Here is a 19818-nt window from a genome sequence, read left to right on the forward strand (position 1 = left end):
TTTTCATACAAAAATCATTAGTGTGCCATTGGAAAGCTAAGAAACCCCACTTTGACATAAAAATGATAAACCAGGGTAAGGAGGCACATAGTTGTGTTTAAAATTCTCAACAAAACAGGACATATGTGCAGTTCTTCATAAAACTCAGTTTTGATAGTCTGCAATCAAAATCTCGTGCAAAATTCATTATATAACGGAATTTGGAAAACTTGGTCTTGTTAGAAATATGAGAGAGTCCTATTTGAAATAAAAATCATAAATAGAAGAAATCAGGGATAAATCTGATCTAAAAAGTCTCAAATAAACAGGACAGGGACCAAGTTCTTCAGAAATTACAGTTTTGGAAGACTATACTCAAAAATTCACCCAGGCTTCATTACTTATTGGAATCAATTGATTCTTGGCTAGATTCAAAGAAGAAAACGCCCTCTTTTACATAAAAAAATATAACTAAAAATAATAGTCATATGAACTGGGTGAGATTTAACCCAAACACAGGACAGAGAATTGTTTCTAAATTGAGATTCAAGAGAAAGTAGAGTTCAATTCTGATAGATTCAAAATACCCATGGATAATTTTAGATGTAATAGAGTTTAAATATCAAATTTTAAGAATACTAATAAACTTTTCATGAACCCTAAAATCAGATTGAAGAGGAACAATCACAAATACGTTTTTAAACATCTCTAATTCATCACATAGACTATCATAAGAGCATAAAGAAGCTTCAAATACCATTGATTATCGAATTAGAGAATCAAAAATTATAAAAGCAATTCAAAACAGTTTCAAAGATGAACTCCCCCTACCTTTTCAGCAGCAAAATCTCCCAAAAGAACCAATTCAAGTCAATCGATCAAATGATGTAATTTAAGCTTCAAAGTCAAGTTTCAAAGAAAATATTTTGCTGGAGGAAGAAGATTACGAGTGAAGATAATGATTCTGTTTTGATAACAACATTCAGTAGATAAAGCTAATATTAGAGCGAGTAAAAAGACTGAAATGCCCTTCTTTTGATTAAACTTGACACACACCTAAGATAGGTGTCAATTTGTCACATTTTCGAGTTTTAAAACTCTATTAACGTTCGTGCAAGCTACTGGCAGGCTCACGCAAAGATAAGTATAATGTTATCAAGCAAAACCAAGTGTTTCTTAACCGAAACACAACAACAACTAGATTTAATGCACCACATTACGCTAGTTCTAGTCTTCCAATCCAAATGGATTGGGCTCGCACCCTAATATTTTATGAAAAGGAACGCCGGTATTACAACGTGGGAGCCTAGTTAGCAATTCCGGTCCATATTCGGTCAACGATTCGTAATTCAGAGATAGTTAGGAACTGTATGCGCATGTGTATAATTCATTTTAGAGATAAAATTTCGGCACAAAAAATTCAGCATGCATTAACCCGTGAAAGAAAATCATTTTTCTTGTCTGGTTCTATGACTTTATGATTTAAAAGAACTGTACATATGATATATGCAATATAACCAGCAAATAACATGTACATCGGTAATATAAACCTTAGATTGACGTATGTAACATAATAATACAAGTCAAAAATGTGATATAGAATGGTAATTTGGTGATAACGTCGCAAAGTATTATACGAACCATATAGTTTGGTAATTCGTAAATACGCATATGATTTGTTTTACGCTGGAAAATTTTCGGGATTATGAAAATACAGAATGGACAGTACAAAAGGACCCATGAATTGCGAATTTACTAATTATCTAGGCATGGAAGTGGTGAAATGGGTTCGATTCATAAAGAAAAATAAAGTATGATCCTAAATTATTAGGGTGAGCATGGTCTGGACCGGTTCAAAATTCTCCTCATCCGAATCCAATGTATGACGAATTTCAATTTTGATATTTGCATTCGATCTAACATCCCACGGTCGGATGCGGATGATCAAATTGATTTTCTTTATAAATAATCAATATACATGATGCAAGTAATAAAAATGACTTAAGATCTCACTACCATTATCATGGTTTCTAAAATTAACTCAACTACACTCAATTTCTACTAATTTTTGCTTTACTAACGTATTATATACCAGTAAAAAAAACTCATCCCACCAAATACTAGTAAAATAACTCACCCCATCAAATACTAGTAGAGAAACTCGTCAATTACATATAATAATAAAATTTCTAACTTTATCTTTCTTTATAATAAGAGACTCCAAAAGAGCCGTATGGCATCACCACAATTGTTTTGATTTGTGGTGAAGCCACATCATCTTTAGTTTACACGTCATTTCCATGTCATCATAGCCTCTTTGTGGTCTGAGAAACACGCACCTCTTCAAGTTGATTCTTCTAAGAGTCACAGCTGCTTTACGAAGCGATGCAACTCTTGGAAGGTGAGTTTTCGAATGTTATAAAGTTATATATGACCAGGGGAAGAGGGTTGACTAACCATAAAGCGTTATAATTTTTCCAAATAAGTTCGCATCTTCAGAAGGGCGGCTCCACAATCCATTTGTTGTGATTGTTATGAAGCAATTCCATGAATACAAAATATGTTTTCGTACATAAATCACGAAGATAACTAGAGATTATACTCGCGCGCAGGAATAACATTGATAATATTGTAACAAGTACTGTGTATATCGACAACAAATGATACCGATTTGAAGATCAACCAGATCAAGAATCCACTTGGTACGTCCACGTTTTCCTTAGATGATTATTTTGTTGGCATGTAAAAGTTGCACACTGAAGTCACTTGAAAGTGTCAAAATGAAAACTAGAAAGCATGTAAATTAGATGTCAGATAAAAAGGAGCGTGCTCTTAACATTAGTCAGTCCCCTCGGTAACTTGGATTGATCCATTTCAGAATATGCTATATGGACTTCGGTCCAAATTAGAGATCACCATTATGAAAATATTAACTGCATGGTGAAGTCACTGAATCTTTACTGCATATCCATAGACTCATAACTATTTAAACATGCGCGTCTATATACATACTTCCTTTAGAAACTCGGAAGGAAACTACGCATCTTTTCATACCTTTAATACAAGTTTTTAGGGAAACCAATTTTCTCAACATGATAACATATATATACTCATCTATAACTGTCAACATCCATCAGTCGGCACTGGATAAACTTCAATTATTTCATTTGTGTACACAACCTTTGGAGACATCCCATCTTTTGGGATAACACAAATCCTAAACATATGCAGTTGCCTGACGCGCAATTCAGAAAATACAGTGATTTGATAGAAAATATCAACGACTCGAATCTAGACAAACAAACCAACAATCACGAGAAATTTTTGTCTATCAATTGCAAGGCATCATTGGATTTTGAAAATTACGTATATTCAGCATAATTATGGACGGGGCATTTGCGACTCCATCAAAAATAAAGTAGTGATTAATGTTTTAATGTTATATATCAAGAGAAAGAACAAGCACTTGGAGTCTTGGACAGTTAGAAGAAATTTCTAACAGAGACATACAAATGGAGGAAAGATACACCACGCGGGAGTATACGAGGTGAAGAATATTCGAAAAGTGTTACAGTGAACCGAGATCAGAATTTATCTCTTCATTTATTAGGCGAATAAGTCCGTTAGAAGTTTATACATCCGATTAATGGGTATGTACCTAAGAGAATAATAGGTGGCTCGAGTAGGCATTTTTTAAAAAAAATCGGAAAGGATTTACCGTGCACATCCAACATTGGGGGAGGAAATCAGGACCTTTAATGGAGTTGTTCATCAACATACTAAAAGAACCATATACCTTGAGGAAATCAGGACTATTAATGGAGTTGTTCATCAAAGTGACAACTTGAGGATAGAACTGGATTGGATTAGATAAACGGTTTCCGGGTTCGTTAAGATCAATATGATTGGTTATAGTTAGTATTTGGGTGTGATTAATTTGTAATATAATTGATTTTAGTATACGTGCAGGAAACGATTAGAAAAACGTTATCATCATAAACAATCTACGTTTTGTCCGAAACAAAGCTTCAAGTTACTTAGCTTCCGGAAATAAGGCATTTCATTACAGAAAATTGAGGCTGTGAAGCAGTGGTAATGGAAAAGAAGAAGAACAAATACGAATTATTAAAATTAAGGAAAACATTAAATAACTTGGGCATAACAGACTGTAACTTCGTTTTGAACCAAATTTTTATGTGTGAATCAATAAAGAGACAAAAAGACAGTAGCCGAACAAATATAGTGATAATGATAAGAATTGAATTTGGATCTTATATCTTAGTGTGGAAGAAATTCAATCCTGTGCGAATGCACCGGGTTAGATGCTTGTCTATTATAATAGTGCTAGGAAATCTATATGCTAGTATTTCAACAAAACAACTAATAGTATTTTCTCTTTCGGGATTTAGTCGTCAATGAGTTGAATTGTATTAACTTTTTTTTTTTGTGAATTGGTTATATATTAAAAGAGAAAACTGAAACTAGGAATCAACAGACTGACCCTAAAAAGGAATGAAGTGTCGGTGATTGTTCCCATCAAGGCGGCTGACGCCCTAAAGTTGCAACCTGCCAACAGATGATCTTCCTCGAAAAAAACCGAGTTTACTAAAGCTAAACTTGACAAAGTATTAGACTTACAATTTAGTTTATCTAAAATTAAAATTGTAGAAAGAAAATTTGGCATGATTAAACTCTGATGAAGAGAAGATTTGAAAGCCTCTTTTGCCAATCGATCTGCAGCCTGGTTACCATCTCTTGGTGTGTAGATAAATCCTAAAAAATTATCACAACCAGATAAAAGAAGCATAGCTTCTTTGAGAGTCGATTCATTCTGCCATTTTACTAAGTTGTTATTCCCTTGTGTAAAAGCCAAAATTCTCTCGCAATCCCCTTCAATCCAGAAATACTTTAGGTTCATCTCTTTATCCCATTTAGCTCCCTGCAAAAGAGCTAATGCCTCCTCCTTTTCTGGACATGTTGCTCTGAAGAATTCTGATTTTGCTCCTTGAGTGTTCCCTGCACAGTTCCTTAAGATTAGCCCAAAACCAGAAATCAAGGATTCTGAAACCCAAGCAGCATCAAAATTGATGTTTAATTGGTTTGCTGATGGAGGATTCCAATAACAAATGGTTTTCTCAATCTGATGTGAAACACTAGCTCTACTCATATTTGCGTCCTGTGCAGGTTTCCAAAATTGTAAGTGTCTCAAATTTGCAAGGCTAATGCTCAAGGAAGAACTCGATTTATCTTCGAATATTCTGCAACACCTCTCCTTCCATATCAACCAACATTTTGTAGTTGTTGAATGTATGTCAATTGAGTTACCTGTAACACTCATCCAAACATTAAAATAATCTATAAAAGGAGTTCCAATTCCCAAATCAGGACACATACCAGCCATAGGAGGTAGCATCCACAAAGACTTGGCAAAGGAACACTCAAAGAACAAATGAGACGGAGTTTCAATTTCAGAATTACAGAAAATACAAGTTTGATCTCAAGAACCAATGTTGTGTCTGACAGGAAAGGGATCATGTAAGCATTTCCACAAAAACATTTTAATTCTTTGAGAGATATTAATTTTCCAAAAGTTCTTCCAAAAAGTGTGTGTTGCCTCGGATGGAGCTACATGCATATTAAGATTTTCATAGAAAGATTTTACTGTAAAGACTACATTATTGGTTAATAACCATCTAATTTTATATTTTTCTAAGCCATCTTCCTGAGATCTAAACAAGTTAATGTTTAGGATTTTCTGGGCAATAACATGAGGGAAAATAGTAGAGATTGTGAGTTGGTTCCACTTATAAGTATCAGGGTCAATCAAGTCTGATACAAATGTCAACAAGGGTTTTGTGTTGAGACCATAGTAACTTAAAGGGAAATCTAAATCATGAATCCATCTATCGTTCCAAATACTAATAGACTGGCTATCCCCTACCTCCCAACATATGTGATTTTCTATGAAAGACAAACCTTGCAAAATGCATTTCCAAATCCATGATACATTGGGTTTTTTATTTATTTTTAGGCCAAAAATGGATTTATTCCTATAATACTTAGACTTTAACAACTTAGTCAACCAAGAGTCTGGTTGTGAGACCAATCTCCATGCTATCTTTGCTACCATAGCCTTTTTCATTTTTCCTGCCTCTTTGAAACCCATACCTCCTACAGAAGTTGAATTACAGAGGAAATCCCAAGCCATAGGATAATGACCCCTACCGTTAGAATCTTTCCCCCACCAAAAATACCTTTGAATAGCATTTATCCTTTTTATTATCTTTTTAGGAAGAATGAAACAACCTATTTGAAAAATAGGGAGACTAGATAGAATATATTTATTGAGGATTACTATACTCGCATGTGAGAGAATTTTGCTCATCCAACCTTTTACTCTCTCTTCCATTTTCTTGACAATAGAGTCGAAAGTTTTGAGCTTAGACCTATCAATGAACAAAGGAGCGCCTAAATAAGAATCTTTAATAGAAATTTTCTTAATCTTAAGAACTTTTGACATCATTCTGTGTAGTTTAGGATGGGTATTTTTAATAAAGAAAATGCCAGATTTATTGAAGTTTATCATCTGTCCTGAAGTTAAACTAAAGGTTTCTATGATATTTAGAATATTTTTACAGCTTTTTAAATCTTCTTTAGTAAATAAGAGACAGTCGTCAACAAAAAAAGATGCGACACAGGAGAACTATATCTAGAAATCTTAATGCAATGTACTAATTTTTCCTTTTCTTTAGGTAAGCCTAGAGAAAACTTCCATACAAATCAAAAACAGGTAAGGAGACAGTGGATCTCCATGCCTTAAACCCCTAGTTGGTTTGAAAAACTCTCCTGGACTACCATTAACAATACAACAATAGAAGAGGTAGATATACATTGATTAAAAAGTTGACAACATTCACTACTAAAACCTAAAGCTAGCATTGCCCTATTTAAGAAATCCTAATTTACCCTATCAAATGATTTTGACATATCTATCTTAATTCCCAACCCTCTTATTTTTGATTTTTTTTCTGAAGTGAATAAATTACTTTATGTGCAACTATGATGTTGTCATATACTTGTCTTCCAGACAAGAAGGCCGACTGAAATGGAGAAATAATTTTATCCAAAAGTTTTTTCATTCTATTTGCTAATAACTTAGATAGGATTTTATAAGGTGTATTACATAATCCTATAGGTCTGAAATAACTAGGATCAGTTGGATTCTTAATTTTAGGAATAAGGAAAAGAAAAGTTTTGTTTAAGTCAGGATTTAAAGCTTTTGACACAAAAAATCTTGAATAAAGCTGACTATCTGAGAACCTACCAGATTCCAATTGTGTTTAAAAAAACTTACTGGAAACCCGTCCGGTCCTGGGTGACTTATTCTGTTTCATAGACTTGACTACTTCCCAAATTTCCTCTTTGGAAGGAATTTCCATCAGACTAGTGTTATCCTGCTCATTTATTCCTATCGTTAAATGTTTAAAAATCCCATTATCATCTCTTACAGGAGTGGCTGAAAAGAGATCCACAAAATAGTCTTTTAGGACTACCTTAATCTCATTTTTATCCACTTTTACCTCACCATCAGGAGCTAGCATGCAATCTATATTATTCATTTTCCTTCTTTTCAAGGTCTTTATATGAAAATACTTTGAATTTCTCTCTCCTAGATTAACAATGTTATCTCTAGATATTTGTTTAGCTATCTCTTTTTCTGTATCATAAAGCCTTTCTAAATGATGAAGTTTTTCATTTATTTTTGATTGAACTATAGGAGATAAACTCTGTTTGTTTAGTTTTTCAATATCAGACAACAAATTCCTAATCTTCTTAGTTGGTAGCCCAAAAACTGATTTTTTTTCCACAATAATAATTGCACACCCAATGAGTCTAAATTATTAACTAAGGCTACAGAATGATTACTATCCGAAGAATTCCAATTAGGATGAATAAGATCAATGCAACTCTGCTCTTTGAGCCAAGTATCAAAAAATTTAAATGTAAAGAAATGATATTTGACTAGAGCCACCGTCTAACAATAACACCAGGGGACAATGATCTGATCCCACAAGAGCTAAGATCTTGAGGATGGAATTTGGGAATCTAGAAGTCCATTCCACATTTTCCATTCCTCTATCTAGCCTTTCCTGAATGTTATTCGGAACATCTTTGTGATTATTCCAAGTGAAATTACTTCCTGCAAAACCTATGTCATCTAAGGCAGACTGTTCTAATAGTCTTTTAAAGGGATCAGCTTCACTTTCAATAAAAGGGAGACCTCCCTTTTTCTCACATTGATTAAAAATTTGATTAAAATCACCCAAAACAATCCACACCATTTTCTTATGGTTAACTCTAGTTGAGATTTCCTCCAGAAACTTCCAAGAGTCTATTTTACCAGGTTTATATGGACTTCCATAAAACCCCGTAAATAACCATTCTTGTTGAGCAAAATTAGTTTTGATTAAAACGTTTATCATATGATTATTTGAGTGAACTATTTCAAAAGGAAAACCGTCAATCCAAGTTATAGCTAAACCACCTGCTGTACCTGCTATACCCACATGATCTACGAAAAATATATTAGGGAAATCAACTAAAATTTTCCTTACAACTGATCTCTTAGATTTTGTTTCAGATAGGAAAATAATATCCGGTTTTTCACTGTTAACTAGAAAGTTTAGATGTTGTTTTGTCTTTTTATTACCACATCCCTGGGTATTCCAGGCAATGAATTTCATGGTCAAAATGAATAGAGCAAAATACCAAAAAACAGAATTCCAGGAAATTGTAGAAGATAAATCTAATTTATTGTGTTTATCTACTATGATTAGCAAGCACCGTGGAAGGAGTAACAACATGAAAATCAGCAGACAAATGAGGAGAAAAGATAAGGAATTATCCAATTAGAAAGGCATACGAATCATAACAAACAATAATAAAATAATTCAAATAAGAAAGGGGGATTTTCAGAATTTGTGTACCTGGATTCCCTTGATGTTTTCAGTTGGGGCAGCATAAATAAGCAAATCGATCATTTGAGGTTTGGAGGGGAGGAAGTATAACTAGACACCAAAAGGATTGAATTTGAAATATCTAAAATTAATTTCCCTATATCATCAATTCTTCAAATTTCATTAGGAAACCTCCAGCAAGGATTTCCTCCAGAATTAAGGATTTCCTTCTTAAGAAAAAGGACACCGAATAACAAAAATTAAGTTAAGAAAATATTGAATTGATCTTGATAATCCTAAGACAAAATTAATCCCACAAAAGAACGACCACCAAATGAACCGGACAATGCAGAGGAAGCGTATTGTATAAAACTGAAGTGAAGAGAAAGTTAGAAAGGGGGACCACGAAGAAGATTTTTAATAGAAAAGGTGAACCAAACCAGCCTAAACTTTGGATTTTACCAAGAGAATATATAAAAAAATGTTTCACTAAACAAAGACCACGTGTTACGAATACTAGAATCCACAAAAGACTTGGATGCCTAGTTAGCAATTTTCCGAATCATTCCCGAACGTATCTGAACTGACTGAATCCGAATGATATTTCCGAATTATTTGAACTCCGAATCTAATTTCCAGATTATATGGACCTCATGAATATTTGGCGAACGCATCCGAACTGACCGAATCCGAATGATATTTCCGAACTGGAACTTTGTTTGATTTTGTATATACTTTATATTTAAATACGGTTATTCAGTTAAATTTTAGATTGGTAGTTGTTTAACTAGTGTTTATCTGTTGATTTTTGTTTAAAAGTCTTTAATACATTTATGCGATTAAATTGTTTACTTCTTGTTAAATAATCACGCTAAAATATTTTTTTCCATCTTATAAATTATATACAAATAAAATTAATCTCGTAATAATGTCATAATACTTATCAATTTATTATACGGAAAATGGGTCATTTGTCCAAATATTTTTAAATCACGGTTCAAATGGACGAGTAAAAAATAGTTTGGGTGAAATCGCCAAAAAAAAAGTAAGGATGAAACTGGTTTCATCCTTGCTTAAATTTAAAAAATAGCAAGGATGAAACTGGATACATCCTGTGTAAATTAAAAATAAGAAAAAATATTTGAAAATGGGCACGATGAAACTGGTTACATCCTGCCTATTTTTACATTTTTGTCCATTTAAACAGTATCAAAATCTAACTGTCCATTTCACCCAGGAATTGTTGATTTTGGTCTTTTTAACCAATTTTGTGTTTATTATATATGTAAGCCGAACTTTAAGTGCCGAACTCACATTTATAAGACGAATAGGCACGTACGCATGCCGTTCCGAATTACCGTCCGAACAACGAACCGTTGACCGGATTTTTGACCGAACGCAACCTATCCGAATCCTTATAATTCTCATGCGTATGCCGTCCCGAACTACTACCCATATCCCGAATTGCTAACTAGGCTTGGATGATATATCTTATCGCTGCATCATGAAACGTAATCGTCAAAACGATGAGGATGAAAAGGGCCCAGAGAGTAATCAATTTTGACTCTTTCTTTTTTCCATTTTTTAGAAACAATTTTTACTTTTTTTTTTTGAAAACAAACACCATTACTTCTTGAAATATAGATATCCGGACTCAGCCGGAACGTAAACTGAACCGGAATAACACTACAGTGAAGAACATCCAGAGATGAAATCATCCAGATCTAAACAAACTGAATTAAATTAAGAATTCACAAGAAACTCCCAAATAACAGGACACTGGGACAAGTCTAATATTGATTTGATCCCAGTTTACCAATTCTATTTTGTTTTGTTACTGATCCTTCGAACTTCCCCAATTGTATTAATTTGATGTTATGAAAAACTGGAATAAAATCTATTTTGATCCACACTATTAGCGCTTCTATATTACCATCTTTTTTTTCTTTTTTTTTTTGGGTTTTGCATCTTGCTTACGGTGGTATAAACCCGTTATGCCTCTTTTCTTTAATTAGTTTAATTTTTTCTTTGTCGATTAAAAAGAGTTAACATAATGGACAAGACGACCACATCTAAAAAGAATAACTATTAACTTAACAAATGTGGGACTGATGTTCAATTCGTTGGATTTTAACTCTGCACCAGCATCAAATCCATTAGTATATTGAGCAGACAACTATTAACTTAACATATGTGAGGATGATGTTCATCGGATTTTAACTCTGCACCTGCATCAAATCCATTAATATACTTACCGGATAGCCACCAATTAAAAACGGACGGGCCGTTTTTTTTTCTTTTTTTGACTTAAAACGGACGGGCCGGTTAGTACCCATGGATTCGATCCGATATGTTCACCCTTAGTAAATTAGGTGAATGGCCCAGGCCTGATTCATACTCATCAACCCCAATATTAGCTGAATTATGGGCCTTGGTCACCAGCCAGTTTGCTGCACTTCAAGTTTCAACTATGACATTATTCATTTTGTTATGGCTTTGACTAGTTATGATTATAAAATAATTAATTGGGGATTATGTATTTTGTTAGTAGATATCATGTCGAGCACATCAAGTACAATGATCGCAAATACATCTAGCTTCTGGCTGTTGCATAGAGGTGCTGCCAGATCATATAGGTATCCATAACTAGCTAGCACCCTTACTGTTCATGTATAATGCACGGATTTTGATCGTGAACCCCAAAATATGCATGCATTATAGTGAGAATCAAATATGTTATGATCAATATTGTTCATCATATCGTTCATATATCCTTGATTGAGTTGACTATTTATTTATATACTCATCAAATGCAGAAACCAGAACATGGACTTCAAAGAAGAATGGAGAACTAATTCCCAAGAATTAAGGTTGGATTATTATACTTGATTAATATTTTATTCTTTGATTATTGGTGGTTAATAATGTGTTGGAGACAAATAAGTGTCTATAAAAGAAAATTCTTGTCTAGTTTCATTTCTCATATTCTCTGCTGCACAACAAAACTCCATATTTCAATTCTAAACTAATATTTTTAAAGATGATGAAGTCACGCACTAATTTTTTATTGTTTGCTACTCTACTGGTTGTTCTTATTGGAGCTCTAGATTTTAAGGTTTGCAGTGGAGCTCTGCATGAAGCATCATTGAATCTTAAGTTTTACAAGCATACTTGTCCTAAAGCAGCGCAGATTATAAAAACTGCTGTGGATGAGCATGCAAAGGCTAACCCTTTTTTGGGTGCAATGCTACTTAGAATCCACTACCATGATTGCTTTGTCCGGGTACGTATATATAGTCGAGTTTTATGTTGTTGGTTTTTTGAATTTTTGAGTAACAGTGCATCTCAAACTCTCTTTTTTTTCAATGTGTTATGTTTATAGGGATGTGATGCGTCACTATTGCTGGATCCATCAAGTAAAACAAAGCCAGTAGAGAAACAAGCTAGACCTAATCTATCTGTACTCGGATTCGATGTTATCGATGATATAAAAACTCAAGTAGAAAAGGCCTGTCCTCAGATTGTTACATGTGCTGATATCGTCGCATTAGCTACCCGTGATGCTGTGTCATTCCAAGTAAGTTCGTCCACCGTTTAAAAAAATCCTGTCTGACAATGTTTTGTGACACTTAATAATGACGACTTTCTTGGACACTGCAGTTCAAAAGACCATTGTGGAAGGTACCCTTAGGAAGAAGAGATGGAAGGATTTCACTTGCTTCTGAAGTGTCACCCAATTTGCCTTCTGCTTCATCAAATTTCAGTACCCTTTTTAATCTCTTTAGTCGCAAAGGTCTCAGCAATCTTAAAGATCTTGTTGCTTTGTCAGGTAAACCCGAATTTCGCTCCGCTCCGTTCTGTTCCGTTCCGTTCCGCGTATATGTAAATTTTGATCAGTGCAATTTTAGTATATGATTCTATCTCTGCTGACATTATAATTTCACATGAAATGAACAATGTAGGTGCTCATACTGTTGGAATCGCACATTGCGGTGTGATATCAAGAAGGCTCTTCAACTTTACAGGGAAAGGTGATACAGATCCATCTCTCAATCCGATTTACGCGAAATCCTTGAAAGCACAGTGTTCCAACCACAACAATATAGTAGAGATGGATCCTAGAAGCTCGACAAATTTCGATAACCATTATTATAAGAATCTCTTGGAAAAGAAGGGTTTGTTTAACTCTGATGCATCACTTCTTACTGACAGATCTTCAGCTAAGCTAGTGAATCATTTTCAAGTTGGTGATAAATTTTTACTCGAGTTTGCTAAATCAATGAAGAGGATGGGAGCTATGGATGTACTCACTGGAAAACAAGGAGAGGTTAGGAAGAAGTGTCACCTAAGGAATTGATACTGTCAAGCTTTAAAGTTCTTGTGCATTTTGTACTGTACCACGTATCAATTGCCGAGATGTCATGATACTTATTTTCGTTTTGTAATCATGTTTTGATTTGAGATTTAAAAAAATATGACAAACCATTTTATTGTTTATTGATCTCAGAACGTGCTTCGTAACAGCTAATTTTATACTGTTCCACTTTAGATGAACGTGTAAGGTTATTTTTTTGTTCCACATTACTAGTTTTCATACTTTCCCAGAAAATTACCAATAATACCTTAATATTTTGTCTTGGAATTATAAGTTTCTATTTAAATACACTAATAGTAATTAATGTTAGAAGATTTTTCTCAAGGGCATGGATGAAAATTTTTCATATCTCTCCATTTCTTAATCTACGTGAAAACGCCCAAAACATCATCTAAAATTGAACGGAGGGTGTAGAATTTTGATGGAATTAGATGCTTTTCAGGTAGACCTCCCTTGATTGTTTTAATCTGGTACACTTACCTTGATTTTTTTGTTGGATATAACCTAATCACAAAATGGAGAAATTTTGGCAATAAAACATTACCGCAAACCTTGTGTCGATTATTCCAAAAACAGATCAAATTGAAAAAGTGATAATTTTTTTTTTTCTAAAAAAATGAAGGAATAATTGTTTTCTACTTTTCATACTTGATTGCTAAGGGCGGGTATCAACTTTGCTAGGAATGATACAAATTCATAAATCCAACAATTAAGATTGTGTTGTTTTATATGGATTGTCACCATCACTAGTAAAGCTGGTTCCCTTCTTTAGCAATCATGCTCTTCATGGTGGAAAAAACACTTTTCACCTCTTATTTACATCATTTTGGAAGGAAAAGGTGCTTTTCATGGTGGGAAAGCTGTCTTGCATATATAACTTAGCCTTTGTGGATTATTTCTGTAACCTTTGATCTCCCAGGCTTCGCCTATTTTCTTTTAATATAACCTTTGTATTTTCGAAAGAAATGATGGGAAAAAACACTTTTCACCTCTTATTTATTTCATTTTGGATTGGAAGGAAAAAGTGTGATGAAATATTCTAACCCAAAATTCTTGCTCTAAAAATAACATTTATAATACAATATTATTTCCCCAAAATAATTATACATTGTCAAATACCGCCTTGCAAGTGATATGCAAGTATAGTACTATATCTAGCTTATGATTTAGCCCACTATTTATGTTTTTTGGTTGAAATCTTTGTTCAAGACTACCTAATGAGACAAATTAGCTAAAGTACTAGCAACCAAAGGGTAATAGTTCTTGTTTGTTTATTTTTAATTCTACTGTTTTTAAATTTCAAAGTAATTTGGTAAGTTTGCTTGTCTTGTTTATGGAGCGTGAATTTTTTTTTTTTAAGCATGCATTTTATTGATAGAAGATTAGGTTACAATTTGACGGAAAATAATTTGATTAACGTGAATTTTATTATAAAGCAACTAGAGAGCTATTACACAAGGTATGTGATATCCATAGATTCATTAGTTACAAATGGATCGATATTTCTGGAATCTTCATCACCATGAAGGTCCAGCCGAATGAGGGCAGCAGTCTCTCAATCAAAATTGCGTGGGGATAGACGTTGGAATTGTCAGAGAGGATATGGTTTTGGGTTTCGAGAGTCGGTAGGCCCTCTTTCAATACTTTCCAAAAGAAAAATTATGATTTTGGTGGGATCGGAGGTGCCTACAGGAACTTGGTTTTTGATGGGGGTTGGATGCAATTGATCTGAGGCGTTATTCTGGCATTTGAGTCCAGATGCTTAGGTGTAAAGCCCATACGACACCTTTTTGTCTTCTTTTTATTTTCCTGGATCTATAGTGAAGCCTTTGACTTGAGGTTTTAGATGGATGCGTTCTATCTGAGTCTGAAGCAAAGTGAGGAACAAATGATGGTCTAACTTAACTATTACAATTATATTATCAAATTTAACTATTCCAATTATTAAGGTTATAAGGTTCTAGATCAGGATTAAGAATCTAAAATAATTAATTGATTAAGTTTACAATTATAGGTAACATTAAGTAAAATGAATTTTTCGGTACAACAGACTTCTATAAATATACTATCTAAATTATCTACATCTGTTATACTAATAATTTCGAGAAACTATATAGAAATTGGTTGTTTCACCGACCCATTAGCATCTGATTAGGATTTTTTGCATGTTTCTGTGATAATAATGTAGCAATTTCCTGGTTTCCTTAAAATTGGTAATCAGGAGGATGATGACTTGAAACTGCACAAAGAAGTTGAAACTACGATGTATATCAAAGAAAAATGGAAATGATCTTGAGAAAGCTCATTAAAGTTATGAATAGTGCAACCTGTGATTCTCAAATAGATACCCTCAAGGTCACAGATGGCACAAAAGTCGGTGATTCTCAAATGGATAGGTATGGCCAGAAGTTTGGTATGTAAGAATTCTCAGATGCTCTCGCTAATGGGTGATGGTATAGTATGATATTTCCAGACAAGGATGCTAAATCTGTTGAGACTCGGAAGCAGACTTCCCCTGTAAAAATTCTGAAAACGATTACAACTATTGATCTCAAGAATGCAGAAGTGATAAAGTCTACAAATCGTGGTTATAAGAAGATAGAAGTGGCTACACAGACTTCTAAATCACCAGAAAGCTAAGGCAACGCTAGTGGTGTCTCTAAAAAGATTGATGAAGCTTCAGTGGAATATATGAAGGGTTCAGATTTAGTTGCAGCAATAAAATCTCCTGAAAAATTTCCTTGCAAGAGATCAATCTCTGAGCCGGTTGTGGTCCATAACATAGTGAAATTGGTAAAAACATGTTAGAGCATTGCTCGTTGGAACTCACAAGTGTTTCTATATCAAGCTTGTTGTCAAATTTAGTTGATCAAAACTATATCTTGATTTCTAGTCTATAATTAGTTAAGTCTCGGATTAGGATAGAAGTGTGTAGTTGAGAATCGGACATCATTGCATTCTACCGTTTGAAGTCGAATATCAACCGAAGCTTTTGGAGAACTTCTTTAACAAAAGGTAAGTGAAGACTGAACCACCTATTTCTCAAGTTATATTCATCTTTCTATCTATGAGACGTTGTGGCATGACTAATTATATTATTCCAAGCATATCAAGAATTCGAGTCAAGTTTATCTTGGTAATTAGTTCTCGAAATATACATGACTAAGCTTAATGAATATTTGTTCATACTTGATGAATTTCGGTTAAGAACAATTTATTGTTCGTAATCTAAATCGTGATTCAAGATTCTTATTCGAAAATATCCTGGAATAGTGATATGTATCATTGATGTTATTTGGGAATGTTTCGGATTAATTTAGAGAGAATTATATAACTACTGTAAATCTGGATACAGGACATTATGCATACCAGTTCACATACTGGAGAAAACTGTTATAGGTCCGGAACCGTAGTACATGTACTCAATACACGTAGCGGAGTAGTTATATGTCGAAAGTGACTTAATAGTACGCATACCCGGTATCCATACCACAAAAAGTCTGTGAACTCGTGAACCTAGAGTGGTACACATTCCCAGTATGCATACCGTAAAAGAACTGTTGGTTTTGAAATTGGAGTGGTATACATACCCGGTACGCAAACGGGAAATATTTTGTGATTTCCTGAACTCGCTTTTGTCTTAAGGGTACACGTACCATGACATAAACAGTCAAGAACAAGGTAGAGTACACGTACTTTCCCCATCGAATATTTTCAGATGGACATAAAATTATTTCTATGAGATAAATAACATTTGAATAATCTCTAAAAATACTATATATACATGATTGATCACATTGTTAGAGCACTGCTCGGTCGAACTGGCAAGCGTTGATATCTCAAGCTTGTTTGTCAAGTTTAGTTGTCAAAACTATAAGTCTTGATTTCTAGTCTACTTATAGCTATGTCTTGGATTAGGATAGAATGTGTAGTTGAGATTTAGACTTCACGGCGTTCATAAATTGAAGACGAAGAACTACTAAGGGGAGCTTGTAGAACTTCATCAACAAAAGGTATGTGGAGAATTGAACTCATCTATCACTCAGAAGTCTATTTATATTTTATCTCCTATTGAGATGAAAGTCGTACAACTATATAGACTTTACTTTATACACATTTGATATTTAGATCTGAGTTTAACTCGCTTACATATTTCTATAGACTTTACTTTATACACATTTGATATTTAGATCTGAGTTTAACTCGCTTACATATTTCTTGAAATATGTGTTCGTAAGCTTTTTCTTTAACTAAGTTCATCTTTTATTTTTGATGAATGTCAAAAGATGATCATGTGAAAATCTCCTGGTAACATCTTACATGATTTCTGTGAGACACTCATTTGATGTAGACTCGGAATATTTTGTATTGATCATTTGATCACTTGAAAATTGCTTTGAAGCTAATAGTTTGTGTGAGACAGCTATTCTCGTCTTCAAAGAATGTTTCAATCATTGAAACGGGAGTTTAGAATAATTAACCTTTAATTGGATATAGCACAGTATGTGTACTTGTATGCTAACTGTTGCAAATGTATTCCAAGTCCGGAAATTGAGTATGCATACCCGTATGCGTACTGATTCAACGTCATTTGAAGTCCGGGAACTATAATATGCATACATGTATGTGTACTGGTTTCAAATGAGTTCGATCATGAACGACAGTATGCGTACTTGTTTGCATACTGGCGGACAAGACCAGGTCCGGGAACTTAGGTATGTCTACCCGTTTGCATACTTGAGTGGGTTTACTTCTAAAATCGGTTTACCCATGAACAAATACATTTATATAATAAGGAATGCAATCTTTGCAAAGCGTGGCTGTAATGTTCATGAATTGATTCGAGTGAATCAAAACTGATTTTACTTCAATTGTGTCTTGTATACTTCTATGAGAATATAAACAACTGAACAACTTTGTAACTAGTTTCATTTGAATCATTTGAACTAGTTGCGATTAAGATGAACAAGGTTGATATGAAAGTGTTCATATGGTTAACTTCGGTATATCATAGTTGAGCCAACCAAGTGTACACGTTTAGGTACGGTTATCCATATCTAAACATAGGTACATTTCATTTGTGTGTAACAAGCTAAGTTCAATCTAACGGTTGAAAGATATTAGCTTGAATCTAATCAGGTTTTCATCTAACGGTGAGTATTGAATGCTTTGTTACCAATGTAACATTAATTGTAAACCTGATTTGAAGACTATATAAGGGAGAATTCTAGCAACTGGGAAATCCAATCCCCACACCTCCTGTGTGATACTAGTTGCGACTAGAGTCGATTCTCGTTTAACCTAGGTTTTCTAAAACCATTATAGGTTAACAACTTAAATACTTCATTGGGATTCTGAAGCCAGACCCAACTATTTTCTCCGTAGTTGTGTGTTCTGATCTTACTTTGTTCTATCATATTGAGCACTACCTTCTCTAAGATTTGCTCGAGATTTAATCTCCGATAGGTAAGATAAAAAGTAATCACAAAGCACTTCGTCTCATTCTTTGTGATTCCACAATATATTGTTCTGCTACCTTACGGTTAAAATTATTGTGAGGCGATTGATATTACCAGGCCGTTCTTCGGGAATATAAGTCTGGTATATCAATTGGTTCCTGCTTACCTTGATATATCAAAAGACGAAACAAAAACTCGTAGGTATTTCCGTGGGATACAAATTTATCTATTCAATAGACTATTCTGTGTGAGACAAATTTGTTTATCAAGTCTTCGGCTTTGGGTCATGATGTGTTTTCAAAGTTGTTGTAGTGATATGATTCGTTCAATACTTGTGAAAGCAGATTTTTAGATTTTTTTTTAATAAATAAAAATAGCAAACTAAATTAAAAAGATGTTGTGAAAATTATGGAGAGAATGGGGCTAGGATTCCACCATTGGTTGATATTAGTGATTGAATAAAACAATAATTATGCAACTCAACATTCAAATTGATTCTAATAGTATTGCCTATACATGTAGATTTCCAAAAGAATAGATATTAATCGAAGCATAATATATCAAAACCCTAAAGCAAGCATATTCTATCAAGAGAAAATACACCTATCTAATCAGACTCATATAAACAATTTTTAGTTCAATGCAAAAATCATAATGGAGTTGTTGTAATTAATTAATAGAGATATATCACTTTTACCAAAACAACGGCTTCCTCCATAGCCTCAAGGATTGGTTTTAGCTCATCATGATGTTGGAAACACGCTCAAAAGTTGATTTCATTGCTCAAATAGGTGTACAAATGATGAAATGGAGAAAATGATGAAAATTAGGTGTTTGTAACGTTTATAATTGGTGCAAAACACTGTTACAAAGAACGATAAATAAGAACTGTTGTTGTTGTATCTCTGCGACCCATGTGGCTGTCGTTGTCACTGTTGATAAACGACTGCCTCTGGTGGTCTTTTGTTCTTCGTGTTCTTGGTGCAACAGCAGAAACAGAGTTCTGAAAACTCTTGATTCACGCCTCCTGAGATCTCCTCTCGACCCC

General features: G+C 33.9%; 2 protein-coding genes across 2 annotated transcripts; one reads left to right on the plus strand and one right to left on the minus strand.

Annotated features, from left to right (window-relative positions):
• Window positions 1–4394: 4394 nt before the first annotated feature.
• On the minus strand, window positions 4395–9275 carry LOC113345369. The gene is made up of 2 exons (XM_026589139.1): window positions 8967–9275; window positions 4395–5304 (listed from the first exon to the last, which is right to left on the minus strand). Exon 2 carries the CDS (start codon window positions 5144–5146, stop codon window positions 4442–4444), a length of 705 nt encoding a protein of 234 aa, XP_026444924.1. The 5' UTR covers window positions 5147–5304; window positions 8967–9275; the 3' UTR covers window positions 4395–4441.
• A 2701-nt stretch (window positions 9276–11976) lies between these two features.
• Window positions 11977–13293, plus strand: LOC113345456 (peroxidase 24-like). Its single transcript, XM_026589234.1, has 4 exons — window positions 11977–12219; window positions 12319–12513; window positions 12597–12765; window positions 12899–13293. Exons 1-4 carry the CDS (start codon window positions 11977–11979, stop codon window positions 13291–13293), a joined length of 1002 nt encoding a protein of 333 aa, XP_026445019.1.
• Window positions 13294–19818: the final 6525 nt, after the last annotated feature.

Source organism: Papaver somniferum, unplaced genomic scaffold (assembly GCF_003573695.1).
Source record: "Papaver somniferum cultivar HN1 unplaced genomic scaffold, ASM357369v1 unplaced-scaffold_81, whole genome shotgun sequence".
Lineage (NCBI taxonomy): Eukaryota > Viridiplantae > Streptophyta > Magnoliopsida > Ranunculales > Papaveraceae > Papaver > Papaver somniferum.